A 21004-nucleotide genomic window follows, 5' to 3' on the forward strand; every position below is an offset into this window, starting at 1 on the left:
CCTACCAAGAATGAATCATAAAGAAACAGAAATACTGAACAGACCAATACAAGCAGGGAGAATGAATCAGTAATCAAAAATCTCCCCCAAAAGAAAAGCCCAGGAGCAGATGGTTTCCCTGGGAAATTCTACCAAACATTAAAGAATTAATGCCAATCCTTCTCAAACTCTTTCAAGAGGAGGAGGAACACTCCCAAACTCATTTTATGAGTCCAGCATTACTCTGATAGCAAAGCCAGTGCATGACACAAGAGGCATACCTTGCTTCATTGAGTTCTGCTTCATTGCGCTTCATAGATATTGTGTTATTTACAAATTCAAGGTTTGTGGCAACCTTGCATGACAGTTAGCTTTTTTAGCAATGAAGTATTTAAAAATTAAGGTATATACATTGTTTTTCTAGACAATGCTATTGCCTACTTAATAGAGTAAGTATAGTGTAAACATAACTTTTTATATGCACTGGGAAATGAAAAAATTTGTTGACTTGCTTTACTGTGATATTCACTTTACTGCGGTGGTCTGGAGCCAAACCCGCAATATCTCCAAGGTATGCCTGTACAAGAAAAGAAAGTTACAGCCCAATAATCCTGATGAACATAGATGCAAAAATCCTCAACAAAATAGTAACAGACCATATTCAACAGCACATAAATGGATCACGCACCATGATCAAGTGATATTTATCCCTGGGATGCAAGGGTGGATCAACACATATGAATCAATAAATATGATACAGCACATTTATAAAATGAAAAGATAAAATGCATATGATCATCCCAATAGATGCAAAAAAAAAAAAAGAAAAGGAAAACACTCATTTGACAAAACACAGCAACCTTTCATGATAAAAACTTTTCACAGATGGGTATAGAAGGAACATACCTCAACATAATAAAGGCACACAAAGCCCACAGCTAACATCATAATCAACAGTGAAAGGTGGAAAGTTTTCCCCCTAAAATCAAGAACAAGACAAGGGTGCCCACTCTCACCACTCCTATTAAACATAGTACAGAAATCCTAGCCAAAGTAATCAGGCAAGAAAAATAAATAAAAGGCATCAAATTGGAAAGGAAGAAGTAAAAGTGTCTTTGTTTGCAGATAAGATCTTATATGTATAGAAATTCCTAGACTCCACACACACACACACACACAAAGTTAGAACTAATCAACAAATTCAGTAAAGTTGCAGGATACAAAATCAACATATAGGAATCACTTGTGTTTCTATACATTAATAATAAAATATCTGAAAAAGAAATTTTAAAAAATCCCATTCATGACAGCATAAAAAATTTAATAAAATACTTAGGAATAAACTCAAGCAAAGAGGTGAAAGATCTATACACTGAAAACTATACCACTTTGCTGAAAGAAGACATGAATAATGCAAAGACATCCCATGTTCATGGATTGGAATAATTAAAATATATGTTAAAATGTCCATACTACCTAAAGCAATATACAGGTTTAATGCAATCCCTATCAAAATTCCAATGGCATTTTTCATGGAAATAGAAAAAAATCTTAAAATCTGTACAGAACCACAAAAGATCCTCATCCTGAATAGCCAAAGCTGAAGCCATCACATTTCCTGATTTCAAACTGTATACAAAACTATAGTAATTAAAACAGTATGGTACTTACTGGCATAAAAACAGACATATAGACCAAATAACAGAATTGAGAGACCAGAAATAAACCCTGGCAAATACGAACAACTGATAAGGGAGCCAGGAATACTCAATGGGGAAAGGATAATCTCTTCAGTAAATGGTACTGGGAAAACTGGATAATCACATGCATAAAGCTGAACCCCTACCTTACACCACTGACAAAAATTAACTTGAAATGGAATAAAAACTTGGCCTGAAACTATAAAACTCCTAGAAGAAAATACTGAGAAAAAGTTCCTTGACATTGGTTTTGGCAATGATTTTCTGGATGTGACAACTAAAGCATAAGCAACAAAAGCAAAAATAAATAAGTGGACTACATTAAACTCAAACGCTTCTGCATTGGAAAAAAACCAATCAACAAAATGAAAAGCCTAGCTACAAAGTGGGACAAAATATTTACAAATCATGTATTTGATAAGGGATCAATATTCAAAACATGTAAGGAACTTAAGAGCTAAAAAACAAACAATAAAAAAATGAGCAGAGGAACTGAATAGACATTTTTCCAAGGAAGACATACAAAAGGCCAACAGGTACATTAACAGATGCTCAATATCACTAATCATCAGGGAAATGCAAATCAAAACCACAATGAGATACCACCTCACACCTGTTAGAATGGCTATCATGAAAAAGACAGGAAATCAAAGTGTTGATAAAGCTGGGGATATAAGGGAACCCTCATGCACTGTTGGTGGGAATGTTAACTGATGCAGCCCCTATGGAAAACAGCAGAAAGTTCCCCCCCCAAATTAAAAATAGAACTACCATATGATCCAACAACCCCACTTCTTGATAGTTATCTAAAGGAAATAAAATCAGGATCTTCACTGTAGTATTATTCACAATAGCTAAGATATAGAAACAACCTAAGCATCCACTTATGAATGAATGGATAAAGAAGGTGTGGTGTGGCGTGTGTGTGTGTTTGTGTGTGTGTGTGTGCGCGCATAGATCTATCTATATATCTATCTATAAAATGGAATATTATTTAGCCACGAGAAAAAAGGAAATCATGCCATTTGTGACAGCATGGATGAAACTTGAGGGCATTATGCTAAGTGACATAAGTCAGAGAGAGAAACACAAATACTGTATAATATAACTTATATGTGGAATCTAAAAAAGGTGAACTCATGGAAACAGAGAGTAGAATGGTGGTTGCCAGAGACTGGGAGTTGGGGGAAATGGGCAGTTACTGGTCAAAGGGTACAAACTTCCAGTTATAAGATGAGTAAGTTCTGGGGATCCAAGGTAGCAAAGTGATTATAGATAACAAATTGTACTATATACTTGAAAGTTGGTAAGAGAGTAAATCTTAAATGTTCTCACCACAAGAAAGAAATGGTAATTATGTGAGGTGATGGAGGTTAACAACCCTACTGTGATAATAATTTCACAATATATGTGTATCAAATCAACACACTGTACACCTTAAACTTACACAATGTTACATGTCAAATACATCCCAATAAAGCTGGAAAAATGTGGTATACACATGCAATGGAGTAGAATTCAACCTTGAAAAAGAAGGGAATTCTGACACATGCTAAAACAAGGATGAACACTGAAGGCATTATGCTAAGTGAAATAGGCCAGTTACATTAGGATAAATATTGTATACCTGATATGAGGTACCTAAAGTAGTAAAATTCATAAGATAAACAGTAGAATGATGGTTGCCACAGGATGAGGAAAGGAGGGAATGTGGTTAATTGTTTATGTATAATGCCATTTAACTATGTACTTTAAAGTAGTTAGAATAGTAAATTTTACTATTAAATAGTAAATTATGTGCCTGTTACCACAATAAAAAATAAACAAACTAGGCTTCCTAGGTAGGAATAGGATTCTTTCTGCCTGATGGTTAACATTGCGTTCTCTTGGATGGCAAACATAATCTTTTGTATACTCCTCAAGATCTAGCCAAGATATTTTAGCAACTGTCTTTCCAAAAAGGATTTGAGATGACTTACAAAAAAGGATAGGGCCAAGGCCAAAGCAAAGTCAGGACTAAAAAAAGAGTGAGCAAAAAAAATTCACGGTAATAGAAGTTAATAAACATAGTTAATAACATTGAACACCAAATTTGACTCTGGATTTGCAGATAGATATTGCAAAAAGAAAAACAGTGTGCCAGTAATAGAAGTATTGCCTCTGACAAATTCACCTTTCATCTCCGTCCTGTGAAAATAGATCTGGGCCCTTTAAATATTTTTCCTTTGTCAGCTACCATGATCTTAGGCTCTGCAGGAGAGGGTGCTGGAGAGACATCACAGGAGGAATGGGCTGTTTAGTTCTAGTGCGCAGTGTGTGAGGCTTCCCTGTTGTGGGCTTCTGGAGCACAGACGGCTTCTGCGCCAGGCTCCTCCAGCGTGATGAAAGGTTTCTCCAGCACTTGGATCCGGAAGCACATGCAGTTTCCCCAGTGCCTGACAGCTGCAGTATAAGGTGGCCAGCAGCTTCCCCTGGCACCCATCTTGGGTGGTTTTGTAGCAGGAGTGCTTCCAGTTAGTCTCTTCCCTGTGAATAGTTTCTTTAGCACTCCAAAGGTAGATTTTTGCCAAGATCCAGAGGGCAGATTTCCAGCAAGTTCTGCCAGCATAATAGCATAAACACTTCTCTAAGAGCCATGGTTGTGTCCTCTTCAACGCAGCCTAGATCTCAGCCCTGGGGGGTGGGGAGGTGGAGTGCTTCATCTCAGCCCTAAGGCTATTCCTTAAATCTACTATTCCTATATTCTTTAGAATTCACTTTACTTCCTAGTAGCCTAACTATAGTTAGTAATTCTTTACACTAAACTTACCCCATTCAAATTAATTGTTTTCTCCCTGTGACTGAGATCAGACTGATAAAGAACTGGTATCAGGCATGATTCCATGAAGTAAGAATGGGATTGGTTTGGTTGAGCTTTTGGGCTTGAGCTCACTGCTGAGCCCTTTACCAACTGAAGAGGGGTGCTATCAATCCATGGTCTTCAGTGGAATCAAAATTAAACTGTCACTGTGGTTGAACACAATGAAGTGCCAACTAAAGCACATGTCTTGGGAACCCAGGTGGCTGCTGCACCTGACCTAATGGCAATAATGATGACTATAAAAACTGTGACGTGGGATGGATCCTTATGAGCCCTCCTGCACATTTACAAAGAGAAAGTGACAGACTTGGGCCCATTAACTCTCAAAGTGAAGCACGGTATGAGAACCAGAGCATGTCCATGATAGCCCCGAAAAAAATCTGTTACTTTTGAAAATCAAACATACATTTTAAATTAAATTAATTCTCAGTCAAGTTTCTCAAAAATTATATCACTGATTGGTTAAAAAACAGGATTCTGAGACTTAGAATGGGGACATCTGGTTGAACTCAGATGAAACTGACTATTTTGAATCCCCATGTCACTCTGAGCCTCCTTGTACCAGTAGGAGTAGCTTACCCTCCACAAACCAGCCTTCCTCTACTTGAAAATCCTGTGATAATTTCAAGTATAGAGTATACATCTCTTAGTACTTCTATGCCCAACAGTATAAAGTTACCAGAAAACTACAACAGCCAAAAAAGGCAGGATGATTGAGGACACAGACTCTTGAGAAATGTAGGTTTGGGTCACACCACCAAGTAAAGAATCCCAACCAGGTGAGATTCTTGCTGATGACAGAGAAAATAAGGAAGAAAGACACTATAGCTATGAATTACAGCCTGTGACCAAATACAGAAACAAGGACTAGTAGCTTTGCATATTTTCTATTTGCTTGTTATATGTATATATTTATCTGTATCTACTAACCATTTTCTTTTTTCCCGTCCTTCCCATTTTTATTTTATATAGCAGTCAACTTTACAATTTAATCTTTATATAAGAGAATATTCAGTATGACTGACAATTTATGAAGTAATTAATATAGCCAGCGATGAATACAATGACTCTTGGGACTGTTCATCTGTTCATTCTGGGGAAAAGGTGAAAACTTCTTTTGTTAGAATAGCTGTATCTTGTTGGGTAGAAATATAGCTGTACTGTCGTTGGACGGCAGTTGAAATGTGTATACAGAATCCAAGTAGTCAAAAATATGGACTGTTCCAATAATCAATTATTGCTTCTCAGATCTAAATTCACTGTTTTTGTAAGCTCTGTGAAAATGGATTTGGGCCATTTAAATATACTCCCTTCTGACAGTTGTCATGATGTTAAGCTTTGTTCATAGAGGATGCTGAAGAGACAGTGCAGGAGGAAAAGGGCTTTGCTTCTGATCCTGTTCCCACATTCCTTTTTATACTCACCGTTTTTCCACTTTATAAATAAAAGCATACTTCTTCCCCCTTCAAAGGGGCAATCTGAAATACCGGGGTCAAATTGAACTATAATGACTGATAAGAAATCTTTGTAGATGGCTTCCAATTTTCTACTTTCAAAAAAAATAGGAGGATCTAAACAACTTTGCCAAGTTTTTGTGATTTTGGTAAATATCTGAGAAGAATTCAGTGACAATGCTATGATAAACTCCTTCCATCCCTACCAATTTACTTATTTGAATAAGAATTTTCAATCTACATTCATAAGATAAAAAACAGAAATAAAGTTGATGCTGAATTATGCCTCATTCTAGGAATAAAATTCACTCACAAAGTAATTAGGAAGGGAAAAAAGCTTCTATCTCATTAAGAGATACATTTCTAGTAAAATTTTACTTTATGTTTAAGTAATTATTTATCAAATTTTATAACAGTTCGTTTTTGATCAATAGACACAACAAACATTTTATACTCAATCTAAACCAATTTTTTTTACATTTAAATTCCTGAACATATTTTTATTGCAAAAGTGATATAATAGGGTAAATAATATTACTTAAGATTTATGCCAAAAAATTTTAGATGTCAACGTAAAGATGTGCAAAGGAATACTTTTTTTTCCCCAAGATTTCTTTGGGAGTGAGTAAAAAGCTTTAAAATCATTTTTTCAAACAGTTAAATATCTTAAATATTTTGCCCTCATATCTGAGACAGAGATATGAGGCAAATGTTTATTGCCAATATATTCACCAGTATCTACTACCTGAAAAGAAAGAACAGCCTAGTACTGGAAAAATAACAGAAATGAAAACAACCACTGACAGAAAGAGATAGGGCTGCTGAGAAAAAAAACAAATCAAAGCACTCAGTTTGTCTTATTACTTGTTTTTGCTTTATTTAAAGAATGTTAGTATTAAATTTAAAAGGAAAAATCCTAAATTATAAATTATTTCAGTTTCATTTTTCAAAATGAATAAGTAAGTGCATGCTAGAAAAATAAAGATTTCTAGAGAGTGATAGGAAGAAGGAACTGTATTGATTCTCTAGAAGAGAAGCATGTCTCAATCAAATTTAAATAAAATAAAGCTGAGCACTAAATCTGAAGAAGCTGTTATGCTGTGGAGAAGGGGAGACATTTAATGCTATTAATCTGAAACAGAAGGATAGGTGGGTAAGAACAACTGAAAGCGGCAGTGCCACTGGGTTCCTGAGAGCAGGAGGCAACAATGTGGAGACTCTATGTTCCCTGGACATACTACATTCTTTCCTTCCTCTTGTCTTTGTCCACTCTGCTAATGCCTTCACCTAGCATGACCTCTCATGACCAGTCTCTCTCGCTCTTCTTTCAAGATGCCAATCAAATGTCACAGTTCCCATTAGTAATAAACAATAAAACTTTTAATTTTCAAAACTTCTTTATAAAGACATCTCCATATTGTAGGAATCATAAACCACTAGCATAATAATGGAAACAAACTATTTAACGACTGTGAAACCAGACTCTAATATTGATGTATATTCCATGTGGTCCCTTAAAATGTCTTTAACTCAAGGAAGTTAGTGATCCTTAATCTTTATATATTCTATTCCTGATGCAGGTTATCATGCTGTGCCACTGTTTCCCATGTGTCAGAATTTGGCAAGGCAAGTTATATAATCTGGGAAAAGTCCTAAGTGTATTACCCTGTCTCATGATATTCTGACTTTTCTTCTAGTACATAGTATTTTTCTTTTTCTTCTCCCAGTTTTACTGAGATATAATTGACATACAGCACCATGTAAGTTTAACATATATAGCATAATGATGTGACTTACATACACCATGAAATAAGTTTAGTGAGCACCCATCATCTCAATATAGATGCAAAATTAAAGAAATAGAAAAAAAGTTATTTCCTTGTGATGAGAACTCTTAGGATTTACTCTCTCAACAACTTTCATATATAATATACAGCGGTGTTAATTATATTTATCATGTTGCACATTACATCCCTAGTACTTATTTATCTTATAACTGAAAGTTTATGCCTTTTGACTACCTTCATCCAATTCCCCCCCCAACCCCCCGCCTCTAGTAACCACAAATCTGATTCTTTTCCTGAGTTTGTTTTTGAAGTATAATTGACCTAGCACACTGTATTAGTTCGTTACACTACATAGTGATTTGATATTTCTATATATTTCAAAATGATCACCATGATACACAGTATTTCTGCTATGGTCACTTTGAGAAAAACATACACTATAATGCATAACTGACAGCAATGATCTCCATGGAAGATTACACACACTTAAAAAAGTGATACCAATGCAGAGCTAACTTGTGTGTGTACCTGTGCATGCATATGTGTGTGTAGATAAATAGGTCTAGATCTATCTACCTAATACCTAATTTATAAATCTAAACTGGGCTTTCTTTTTTTTTTTTTTGCGGTACGCAGGCCTCTCACTGTTGTGGCCTCTCCCGTTGCGGAGCACAGGCTCCGGACGCGCAGGCTCAGCAGCCATGGCTCACGGGTCCAGCCGCTCCGCGGCATGTGGGATCTTCCCGGACCGGAGCGCGAACCCATGTTCCCTGCATCGGCAGGTGGACTCTCAACCACTGCGCCACCAGGACTGGGCTTTCTAATCTCATAACATTTCAAGATAAAATGATATTATAGTGTTCCTGAAAGTTCCCTCTTTCATTTTTGTTCTCTCACTTTTGACTCATTCACGTTATTACTGTTCATCTACTTTGGAAATCACTGTGGAAATAGTGATTTAAAGAAAGACTTCTTACAACAAAATCCACTAGTGCAGTGGAAGTTTCCAAACATGAAAATGCTTGGGCTTTTGACCATAGGCAAATACAATTATGAACAAGTTGTTGTGTTTTGGTCAAATAAAGCAAAGAAGGCAAGACAAACAGGCACCAAATGTGCCACATTTATTAACCTGTGCATGTGTGTGGGGATGAAAGGGAATAACTTTTCTAACTACATTAAGCAGCTAGATAGATTTAGAAGCCTTAAGAACCAAAAAAGGGAAGTGATTTGTAATATATCTTTAGAGATCTTTAATTGCAGTTAACAAATATACCTGTGTGTGTGTGTATAAAATATTCAGATTCACAGACCTGTATACAGTAATTCTATAGAGGAAGAACATTTTCTAAATGCAAGCAAAACAAACACTTTACATTCTGTAGTAGAAACTGGAAAATATTGTAATTTTAGGCAAATTGGCAGGATGTCAAGTACAATTTCTATACACATACTGAATCACTATTCAGTAATTGTTATTAAATTGTAAGAAAATTATTCACCTTTTCTTAAAAGCAGTTAAAGAAACCTTTAATTGTTATCACTTGGCATCCCACCAACCTATATATGGGTACCAGAGCACTAAAATAAGCACTAAAATACCTCCATAGCCTGGGCTAAGCGTTCTTCTAGTGCCATGTAAGTGAGGAACTGAGGGTCCACGTAAGAAATAGCTTCAGCAACTCCTAGTCCATCTGCAAAGCCGTCAAACAGGCTGGAAAAAAAAGTACAACCGTGATTTGGGAAACCTTTATAGTGAAGACATAATTATATTAGCATACTGACAAGCCAATAAAGATGCTACAAGCAGAAAACCTTAAAATATTTTAATATAAATCTCGTGCGGTGAGGGGCAGGAAGAACCCAACAGAAGAGTTAAATGCTAAGCATAAGGAGGTAAGATACCATTCCCAGCCCCAATAGGCTGCCACACTCACTGCACAAAGTTTGTAAGAAAATTCTCTGTTTCTAGTTCTAGCTCTGGGAACTGTTTATGGTTGGGATAAAGGTAGTACTTTTTCCCTCCTAATTCTTTACCATATCTTTCCCCTTTATTTTAGTTTCCAATCTAAATTTAGGTGAGAACATGTTAAGAATACTGCATTTATTTTAATTCTTTCATTGGTCAAAGCCTCTTTTTCTTCTCTTATCTTGTACTGCTTAATTACTTCAGGCTTAAGAAAATTTTATTTTCTCAAGTTTATCTCATTAATCTCTCTTCTATTCTTCTAAAAACTAGGGCTCCTCCCTTATTATTCAGTTTGAAAAGATTTAGCTCCTAACTGCTCATTTTTATTATTATTATTATTTTCTGAAGGGTTGTAAGCCCCTTGAAGAAAAATATTATGTCTTAATCTGGTCCTTATCTGCTTCCTCCATGCCTACATATACATGGATCCCTCCTTTTTCTCTAGTCTTAGAAATACTAAGTATTTCAAGATTCAGAAAACGTTAAGTATATCCTCAGTCCTCTTCTTTCTAAACCTTGTTCCCTTGGCAATTACATTCAAGTCCACCCCTTCAATTATCCTTTCTACAGATGATCCCTAAACCTCTAATTCCAAAATCCCTCTTGAGTTCTTGACCTACATTTTTAGTTTTCTGTGGGGGCACTTTACCTCAATGAACTCCTACCACCTCAAATCCAAGATCTCCAAAACTGAGCTTATTTTGTCTACCTAAAGGAAAACTTCTGTTGACTTCCGCATTTCTATCAGAAACTGAATATCACAGTCAGAAAAATCCAGTTACACATGCTAGCTCAAAACAGTTATGATGTCAATCTTTCTGCCACCATTAAAATTACAAATCTATTGCCCAGAGATACAGAAGTACTCCTATGAAGAATATATTAAAGCTTCGTAGTATCTAGAAATCAGCAGACATCACATGGTACAAAAGAACAGACATTTTCCTACAATCACAGATTTTAGAATTAGAATTAAAACTAAGATTACTGAATAAACCTCCTCTGCAATACTAGAACTCATTCATCTATCAGTGAAATGTAGTGCAAAGAGGAAGAGTCTTGGAGTCAGATAGGAATTTAATGTCACATTTAACTGAGTCATAGTTAAACAGTATGAAAATATTATTTAACTGTTACTGTTTCTTTATCTGTAAAACAAATTAAATGAGTAGATGCACACAGGTGCCTTGCACAGAGATGGCACCAGAGTAGGCATTCAAGAAACAGTAGAACCATTTCCTCCGTGCGGAAAACACACCGCTTTCTAAGCAGGTGCATGCAGTATGGGAGAGCCCTAATAGAAGTTTGAAACTTATGTGAAGTAAGTGCTCTAGTTCTGCCTGCTGAAGCAACACAAACTATGCCCACTTTCCCTTCGCAGAAAACTCCTTCAAATGATTGGAGTCAACTATCCCCCAAGAATTCTTTTCTTCTCTAGGCCAAACAAATCTAGACACTCAGAGCCTGGTATTTGGTTGTAATTTGGTAACTTAAGAATAATCAGCTAATATTAAAAATTCTAGTATCATTCATTTGGTAAACACTATGGTCATAACTGTCTCAGACAACAATCACCAAGGACACTAAAACTAGTAGTTGGTAGCTTGATAGTTTGAAAGGAAACAGGTTATCTTCCCACTAGACGCTTACATAAAGCTAAAAATGGCAACTGTACAGTGATGATATCTGAAAGATAAAACCTTTACCAAGTGATCAGAATTAACATCATCAGTAATGGGACAATTCGACACCATGTGCCTTCTGATATGAACTGAGAAGAACAGAACATTGTTTCTAAGGTATTCCTGCTAAAAATGTGTAACTCGAATCTAATTATGACATTGGACAAAACCAACCTGAGGGACATTCTACAAAATAAATGGCCTGTACTTTTAAAAATGTCAAAGTTATAAAAGACAAAGAAGACTGAGGAAATATTCCAGGTTAAAAGAAACTAAAGAAACATGTTAACTAACATGGTGGTCTTGGATTGGACCAAAAATGGCCTTAGTGGGACAATTAGAGACATTTGAATAGGTGTGTAGATTAGATAATGGTACTGTATCAGTGTTAATTTCCTCATTTTGACAATTTTATTATGCTATATAAGAAAATATCCTTGTTTTTATGAAAATTCATTCTAGGCTATTTATGAGTAAAGAGGCATCATGTTTGCAACTTACACATAAATGCGTCAGAAAAAAAATATGAATATAAAGAAAGGAAAGAAAGAATGGTAACATGAATGTGGTAAATGTTAACATTTAGGGAATCTTAGAGATATATGGGAATTTTCTGTACTACTTTTGCCATTTTTCTGTAAGTCTGAAATAATTTCAAAAGAGTTTAAAAATTCTATTATTAAAGCATGGTAATAGCCACAAAGAATTAATTTCTCACAATCTTATTAGGTTAATTATTACAACCCTGATTTCTTATTAGGTTAATAATTATTAAAAAATAATAATTATAACCCCAATTTCTAGCCAAGAGAAAGCTTAAGCTGTTATCAAAGAATAAATAAATGGTACATTTGGGATATGTCTAAATCCAAAATCTATGTTTTCTCCACATCAACTCCTACCACACCAATCTATGAAATATTCTCTGGTTACTCTACAATATTTCTGTGACTTAGTCAAAACAAATAAACCAACAAACTTTTGATAGAGGACTTTTTCCATTTTCCTTTAAGCTAAAATAAAAAAACCAAAGGGATTTAATTTTTTTCCTAAGCAGTGGCAAAACTGAAAAGAAAGTGTCTCAAATTTTGGCTTTAGATAAGAATTGCTGCTGTTTGTCATGGCTTTTCCTTTTAGTTGTCAAAATGACATGCTATTTTAATATGAAAATCAAACCACATTTTCACCTTATCAACATTTAGCTACTACCATATAAATTGAATAGAGTACCACAAAAGCAAATAAGGAGGTATTGCCATATCTAGACAAAATTCAGAACAGTAACCTTCAAAAATTTTGTCTTAAAATCAATGCTAAATTGTTTTCCATATTAAAAAAAAAAGTACTTTGAAGCTCCCCAAATTTTGGAACAACCAGCCATGTCTCTAAAATCTTAATACAACAGCCATATCTAGAAAGATCATCAATGAATTAGAAGTTTTCGAATTTAAGCTAAATTTTGTTCAATAAAGACCTTGATTATACCTTCAAATTTTTATGTGAGGGCTTCCCTGGTAGCACAGTGGTTAAGAATCCGCCTGCCAATGCAGGGGACATGGGTTTGGGCCCTGGTCCGGGAAGATCCCACATGCCGCGGAGCAACTAAGCCTGTGCGCCACAACTACTGAGCCTGCACTCTCTGCGTGCCTAGAGCCCGAGCTCCGCAACTAGAGAAGCCACTGCAATGAGAAGCCTGCGTACCACGACAAAGAGTAGCCCCCGCTCACCGCAACTAGAGAAAAGCAACGCAGCCAAGAATAAATAAAATAAAATAAGTAAATTAAGAAAAAAAAAAAAAGCTGGTGGGACCAATGGACTGAAAAAACAAGTGGAGAAAAAAATGTTTTATGTGAGACCTGTTTTGAAAGTTACTTAGAAATATATCCAATACATCAAGATCTTAAAAAATATCACACATCTCAGTAATGTCACCTCTTGCTAATCTGTCCTAAAGAAATAAACTGAAGTACAAATCAAGTTTTATGGGGGGGAAGTTTACTGCACTATTTCAATGGGGAAATAATTAAATTTTAGTGCATCTATAGGATGGAGCACCTATATAATGGAGCTGTAAAAATTATATTCATAAAATTTCAAAAATGTGCAAAAGAACATAATTCCTCATATAAAACCATAACTGCTTCCCAACACACATAGATGACACTAAATAGGCAATTCTGTCACCTGCTGAGCACTGTAATGACTTTGTATAATGTCATCAGAGAAGACATCAGAATTAACAAGGAGTTCAGTAACAGGGGAATGGGCAGACATAAAAGAGGGAAGAGATGAAGGGGGTGTCAAGATCACCAAGACTAGGACTAGGTGAAGCCACTGATTTTCCACAATGTTTGGGAAGACAGAAAATAGGTTTTGGAGGAGAATATTTAGGATGGAATTACAAATTGTGTGGCTGTAAGGAAACCCCACTTCTACTTCCACAACATGGTCAATAAGAGTCTGCTCTGAACATGTAATTTTTTTCTTCCCCTGGGGAGTGAGAAAAGGAAACAGTAAGGAGGAATTCATGGAGATGTTGAGTTTCATGTCTGGAACAATTTGGAGAAGTACAAAGAAGTAACTAAACACTCAGAAAGAGAAACTGAAGACACAAAGCAGGCCTTAAAAACATAAGTTCTAGAAACTTGCAGGGTTACCAGGGGTATGAATGAGTTTTTCTTACCTTTATTTTTCTAAATTTTCTGTAATGGAATTTTAACTGGAAAAACAAGACAAATTCTTAAAAATATATCTGTGCAGAGATGAAAACGAGGGTAGTAACAAGTCATGATTTTTCCAGAAAAAGTAACAAAAAGGGATTAGTTGGAACATTCCCTCTATATCTCAATAACTAGCTGCTTCCAGAGGGTTACTGCACACTTGAAAAATAAGTCTAAGTTTATAAACCAAAACAGTTAAATTCTGATCATTATATCATGAGCCATAACAATTCTATAATCCATTTAATTTATATGTTACTTTTATTTGAAGCTCACTGTTCTTTGTCAGCATAAAGTAAATTTAATACATTCAACATTTCTGAGAAGGTACAATTATATTTTCCATATTTTGCATATGGAGAAGGAAAACTATAGTCTTATGATTCAATTACAGGTTTTGAAATTCTTCAGGTAGTATTCATCATGGACTTTTTATTTTTAAAGGATTATACTAAGTGTTATATTAAGGAGATTGGGATACATGACATGCATTTGTTGTATAAAAAAATTTTTTTTAAAAAGCCAAATTTAGAAGTCGGAATCCTCAAACCATTAAGTGTATAAATAACTAGGATATAAAGTGAGCTTCCACAGAGCTAACGGTCAAAGAAGGAAGAGGTCATGACTGGAGTAAGAAAGAAGTTCACATATGAAGTGACACCTGAAATGAGCTTTGAGGGAGAGGAAGACTGACAGATGAGAAAATTGAGCTATTTCTTAGCTGATTATCAAAGATTCAGTTTTCATAATTCAGAATCAAAAACAAATTCTACTCAATGATCAATTAAGGATGGTAAACACACTGTGCTACATACCTCCAGTCCACATCCAAGTCTTCACTCACACTGGAGTCATCCTCAAGGTTATTGTTACCATCCAACATGAAAGCTTCTGGCTGTGCAAATTCGTTGGCAGGCTCATTTCCTTCATCACTGCTGCTTTCATTGACTTCATTGTACTGTAACCAAGGAATTTCTCCTTCTTCCAAGGATGTCTGTTCCCTAATACAAACATTTTAATGGAAGAAAAAATATTATTTTTAAAACACATCATAAATTTTTTCTTTAAAGAGTTCTATTTAGTGCAAGTAGATACTTTATTCTTTGAGTTCTAAATTCTTGGTACTTAGATGATTCTAAAAATCTGTTTTCTTTAAAATGTAAAATTATTTAAAAGGGAAGCAAATTTGTTATAGAGTCATATGTATATAGAAATAGCTCCTAATTAAATAATAACCTATTTATTTGATATACATACTATGTTCCTATATTTCCTCTTTTGCAGGAGAAAAATAAGAAAAACTCATCCTAGACAATCTGAATCTTTAAGCCCTGATCTTGAGTAGTTTCCCTTCACAGTTAAAATAAAACCCAAGTGCTCAGCCCGGCCTACAAATCTCTACATTATACATGCTTTCCCCTCAGCCCTCTTTTCCAACTCTTCCTATGTTCCTCACCGCTCTTCCCCCATCCCTCATTTACTATACTCCTACTATTCTTTCTTCTCTTGGAGCACATGGAGGTCATTCACCTTGAGGCCATTTCCTCTACCTGAAATGTACTTTCACCAGAGTTTTGCACAGCCTCCTTCCTTGGTTTTCAGAGTAAATGTCACTTCTTTCAGGGAAGCCTGTCTTGACCACTCATTTTAAGTAGATCACCAGTCACTGACTATATGTCATTCTTCTTGTTTTCATTATAGAACTTACTTTTACTTATCATTTTCTTATTTGTTTACTGTTAGTCATTCTCCCACTAGAAAATAAGCTCACAGAAACAGGGACAGAGAAATCAATAAAGAAAATAAGAAAGATGAAAGAAGTATTTCAAAACTATAAGGAAAAGGATCACTCGATAAATGATATTGAGACAACTGGGTATCCACCTGGAGGGAGGGAGTTAAATCTCTATGTCATTATTTAGCCTTAAATAAATTCCATATCTACTTTTAAAAAATGCATGTCCATCCTCAACACCACTAAACAAAAAAAGTACAAGAAGAATCAGGAGAGATTTTTACAAAAATCTCAGTGTCATTTTAAACATTATGCAAAACCTTGAAGCCAAAGATAAACAGATTGTTAAATTTCACAACATACACATTAAAGAAAACACTTACAGAAAAGTCAAAACACCAAAAATCTGGACACAAAGACCAAATTGAGAAATATTAATAATTATATAAGAAAAAAAAGGTATTTCAAGGCTGCAATGACCATTTATAAATAAATTATACTGGTAGGATTTTCTTTTTCATTTTATTTTACAAAAAAATACCTTTTACTATATCAAAAGGAGGTTAAATATAGTCTTGGCAAAGTTTAATTTTAGTTTGGGTTTTAAGATGAGAAATAATGTTATACAACAATTTATGTATTTCAACTTGAAGAACAACTCTAATTAGAATTCTATTCATTCTAATGTGCAAATTTAACTTGAGGGATAAAAATATTTATGAAAGAGATGCAGATAATGCCCACATACAAGAATCAACACATTTTAAATACAAAGAAACAGTATCTCTTTGTATAGCTAAATTCATAAATGTTTCTTTAATTTCAGATCCTAAACTACACTTCAGAATAACACATTTATAAGATTTAGTCTCGTAAAATTAGAGAAATTAGCATAACAAAATGTGCTTATTTTGTTAAATTTTTAATGTCTAATACATAAAGATAGTAGATGCTTTATTTTCATGCATAATAATTAGGTCCAATGAAAAATTAAGCCTCAAATGGTTTTAAAATACAAAATCAAACTAAAAATTCCTAAGCAGCACATCTCTCTTCACACCTTTATGAGAGTACTTGCCACATTGTACTGTAACTCTTCTGGTGACTCATTTGTCTTATCCTAGACTGGGAACTTCTCAAGGGCATACAATGTTGTCTCTCATCATTGTAGCCTCACTTCCTGTAACAAGTGCTTGACACATCATAGGTACTCTCTCTCTCTCTGTGTTGCAAATGTAATAATAAATGCTTGAAAAATAATCTTTTAAAAGTCGAATAATTTAGAGATTAAGCCCAGAATAGTCCTTGGAAATGTCTGTTATTTCTAAATACATTTCTGTTTCCTATTATACAGCCATCAAAATGACTCTGGGGGCTTCCCTGGTGGCGCAGTGGTTGAGAGTCTGCCTGCCGATGCAGGGGACACGGGTTCATGCCCCGGTCTGGGAAGATCCCACATGCCGCAGAGCGGCTGGGGCCATGAGTCATGGCCGCTGAGCCTGCTCGTCTGCAGCCTGTGCTCCGCAACGGGAGAGGCCACAACAGTGAGAGGCCCGCGTACCGCAAAAAAAAAAAAAAAAAAAAAAGACTCTGTTACTCTGTACTTCAGATACATAACATAAAACTCAAATACATTGGTGAAAATGATTCAGTATAAGAAATAAACATTAATTTATGAGATTTTTAAATTCAAAGAAGGAAACTAAAATAAGAAATAATTCTGAATCAATAAACAAAAATGTCATTAATACTCTTTTACTATATAAACAATTCTTGGCTACATATTTTGCTTAAACATTTGATTGTCTTTCACAACTCATTATAACACAGTTACAGAAACAGAAAATAAGTGCTGTGTAGCATATGCTTTCAACATGTTACATAAAGTTCATTCACCATTTAACACAAAACTTATCAGGCTAGAAGAGTAGCCATGTGCTGGGCCAGAGTTGGCTTGAAACTATAACAAAAGGAATTTTGATCTTAAAAAAAAAAAAAAAGAGATTCTGAATAATAGGGTCAAAAGTATCTCTCATTTTGTGTAGCTAACAGGAGAAACAAATATCCCCATGGGACTGTAAGTATATAATGTAAGTTTAGATGCTTAAAAAATCTTGAAAACATTTCAGCAATCTCTGTTTTCTTCCTCCCTATATATATACACATATGCCCATACCACACACACACCATAAGTAACACATTCACAAAAATTTAGACCTCCAAGGCCCTTTCTTCATTTTGGTAATTCAAAAATCAACAAAATGTCATTACAATGTTACACAGTAATTTATGAGACTTAAAAAGACATATTATTTAATCATACCTCCAAATGGTCAAGTCTAAAAAAGTAACCCAGTAGGTGGAAGATGCAGAAGCCCTACTGCCACTACTACCAACGTCACAAGTATTTCACCTGGGAAGGGAAATTGCCAATCTGTTCTTTCCTTTTGAGCAATTTCAGCACAGTTTGGAGGAAATGAATGCTGCTGCTGTAACAGGAAGCCAAAAATGCCCCATCAGGTATCTGCACAACCTACCTCCAGTGAAAATCCTAGAAGACCACCCACATGATATTCTCTTAATTACAGGCCATACTGTTACTTCAAAGCTTCAGATAAATAGACTGCTGCTCCCTTTATGATTTATGCTTCATGATTAAAGATCTCTATTTTTCAATAACAGAAACTAAATTTAATAACATTACTGGAATAGCAATATTAAAAGTATTAAGATATACCAATAAACTAATACTATTGGGTATCTTAAAGAAATTTTCATTAAAAAGTTTTAAAATATGTTATTATATAATCATGCATCGTAGAATTTCCTGAGAAGTGAAGAAAATGAAAGGCAGACAAATCAAATTAAATCCCTGAAAACACTAACTACTCTGATTTTACAAATCTGAGTGGCTTCCTTTAGCTAATAAAATCAGCAATTTGAGTATCCATTAAAAACAGCACAGAATATTAAATCTTCAGGTTAATACCAACATTTTAAAGTAATATAGCTGTATTATAAGAAATTTATTTTATAAAATTCTGGACAGCATAATAAACATTCCTAGTTAAATGGTATTTAACTAACCGGTTTTCATTTTATAACAAGACACACATACATTTAAGTACTTGCTAAGCTTTAGATATAAGCTCATTTTTAATAATACTAATTGTATAGCAAATGTTTAAGATTTCTAATCCCTATCGTGGAGGTAAAGTACAGAAGAAAGTAAATGAAATTTGACTTAAGAGTTAAAAAAGCCTAAAGGGAATTACAGCTTACAAAATCAAGGGTACCCTGTTGCAAATCCTTTGCATGGATTCCACGGCATCCAGTTGCAAAGATGGATTCCCAACACTTAATTTGAAGAATTGTTTCTTTAGTCTAATATATTTAGCATTGATTAATAAAAAAATTTTTTTATTAAATTTTTACTAAAAAATGTTAAGAGTATTTACATTAAAAGTTTGTAAAGTCACCAGAACAGCTGGAAAAGCCTAAAGAAAAATACAAAAGTGTGATGTCTCTAATTTAACTTTAAATTCAAAAACATAAATCTCAAATGGACACTTAATACTGTCCAGCAATTACTAAGTGTCTACCTAGTAAGTCTGTTGCCTGGTTCTCTGAAAGCCCATTTCCCACCTTTTTCTTCTTAAATGTCACCTTCCTTTCCTCCCCATCTCTCAACATCTAGTAACAATGAGAATACTGAAGTCACTTGAGACTCATCTTTTCTTCCCAGCAGCAAATCTACAGACTCACCTACACTTGTACCTACCTGTTACCTTTCCACTAGTTACAATGGAGGAGTCTCTGCTCCTATAGACCCTCTCCCTGAGCTCTGGATCCCTTTTCATCTTCTTATCTTCTCAAGAACTTCACTTTATCTTTGCTATAATTATCAATTAATTACTTTCTTCTTGAACATTCTACAAGCAAACAATCATGCTTTTAGGTTTTTAGGGGTGAGAACAACACTTTTCTAGGCCCAAAATCCACTGTAATCCCTTCCCTTTAGTAAAGAATTGGGTATCTCCATTTTCTCACCTTCAATTCCCTTTATTTTTTAATTTCTTTTTTTTCAAATGCAAAATATATACAATCTATTTTAGTTATAAACCATATTATACTGAACATTCATAAACCCACCACTTAAGCCAGGAACTAGAATATTACCACTGACTAGCATATACCTTGTTTTCTACACTTTTCCTATCCCCTTGGCCTGACCACAGAGCAAAGTACTATCTTGTTGATGCTGTTGTCATCCCACTGCATTTTTCTTTTTTTTAATATTTATTTATTTATTCATTTTTTTTGGCTGTGTTGGGTCTTGGTTGCAGCACACCGGATATTTTGTTGTGGCACATGGGCTCTCTAGTTGTGGTGTGTATGCCCCATGGCATGCGGGATCCTAGTTCCCCAACCAGGGATTGAACCGGCGTCCCCTGCATTGCAAGGAGGATTCTTAACCACTGGACCACCAGGGAAGTCCCTCTATTGCTTTTTTTATTTTTTAATTTTAAAAAATATTTATTATTATTATTTTTTAAATTTTTGGCTGCGTTGGGTCTTCGTTGCTGTGCACACGGGCTTTCTCTAGTTGCAGCGAGCAGGGGCCACTCTTCATTGCGGTGCACGGGCTTCTCGTTGTGGTGGCTTCTCTTGTTGCGGAGCAGGGGCTTCAGGCGTGCTGGCCTCAACAGTTGTGGCACGCAGGCTCAGTAGTTGTGGCTCGCTGGCTCTAGAGCGCAGGCTCAGCAGTTGCAGCGCATGGGCCCAGCTGCTCCACGGCTCGTGGGATCCTCTTGGACCAGGGATTGAACCCGTGTCCCCTGAATTGGCAGGCAGATTCTTAACTACTGTGCCACCAGGGAAGCCCCACCTCCATTGCTTTTTGAAAGATGTTTTCACTATTTTTGCATACTTAAACAAGATATTTACTACTGCTTGTTTTTAAGCTTTATGAAATAGGTATCATACACATTTTCCCAGGAATAGTTGTTCTCACTCAATATTCTATCTTTAAGGTTCACCCATGCTTTTGCATGTAGCTGTGGCTCATTCATTACCATTGCTATGTAATACTCCATGTACGAATATGCCACTAATTTT

General features: G+C 35.2%; 1 protein-coding gene across 1 annotated transcript in view; it reads right to left on the reverse strand.

The window, feature by feature from the left end:
• Positions 1-21004, reverse strand: part of PJA2 (praja ring finger ubiquitin ligase 2) — an 80225-nt gene that overhangs the window by 9248 nt on the left and 49973 nt on the right. The window contains exons 6-7 of the mRNA XM_060143374.1: positions 14967-15152; positions 9383-9494 (exon numbers count right to left, since the gene is read on the reverse strand). Of these exons, the coding sequence (XP_059999357.1) occupies positions 9383-9494; positions 14967-15152 (298 nt within the window). The remainder of the gene's footprint in view (positions 1-9382; positions 9495-14966; positions 15153-21004) is intronic.

This window comes from Lagenorhynchus albirostris, chromosome 3, assembly GCF_949774975.1.
Source record: "Lagenorhynchus albirostris chromosome 3, mLagAlb1.1, whole genome shotgun sequence".
NCBI classification, from domain to species: Eukaryota; Metazoa; Chordata; class Mammalia; order Artiodactyla; family Delphinidae; genus Lagenorhynchus; species Lagenorhynchus albirostris.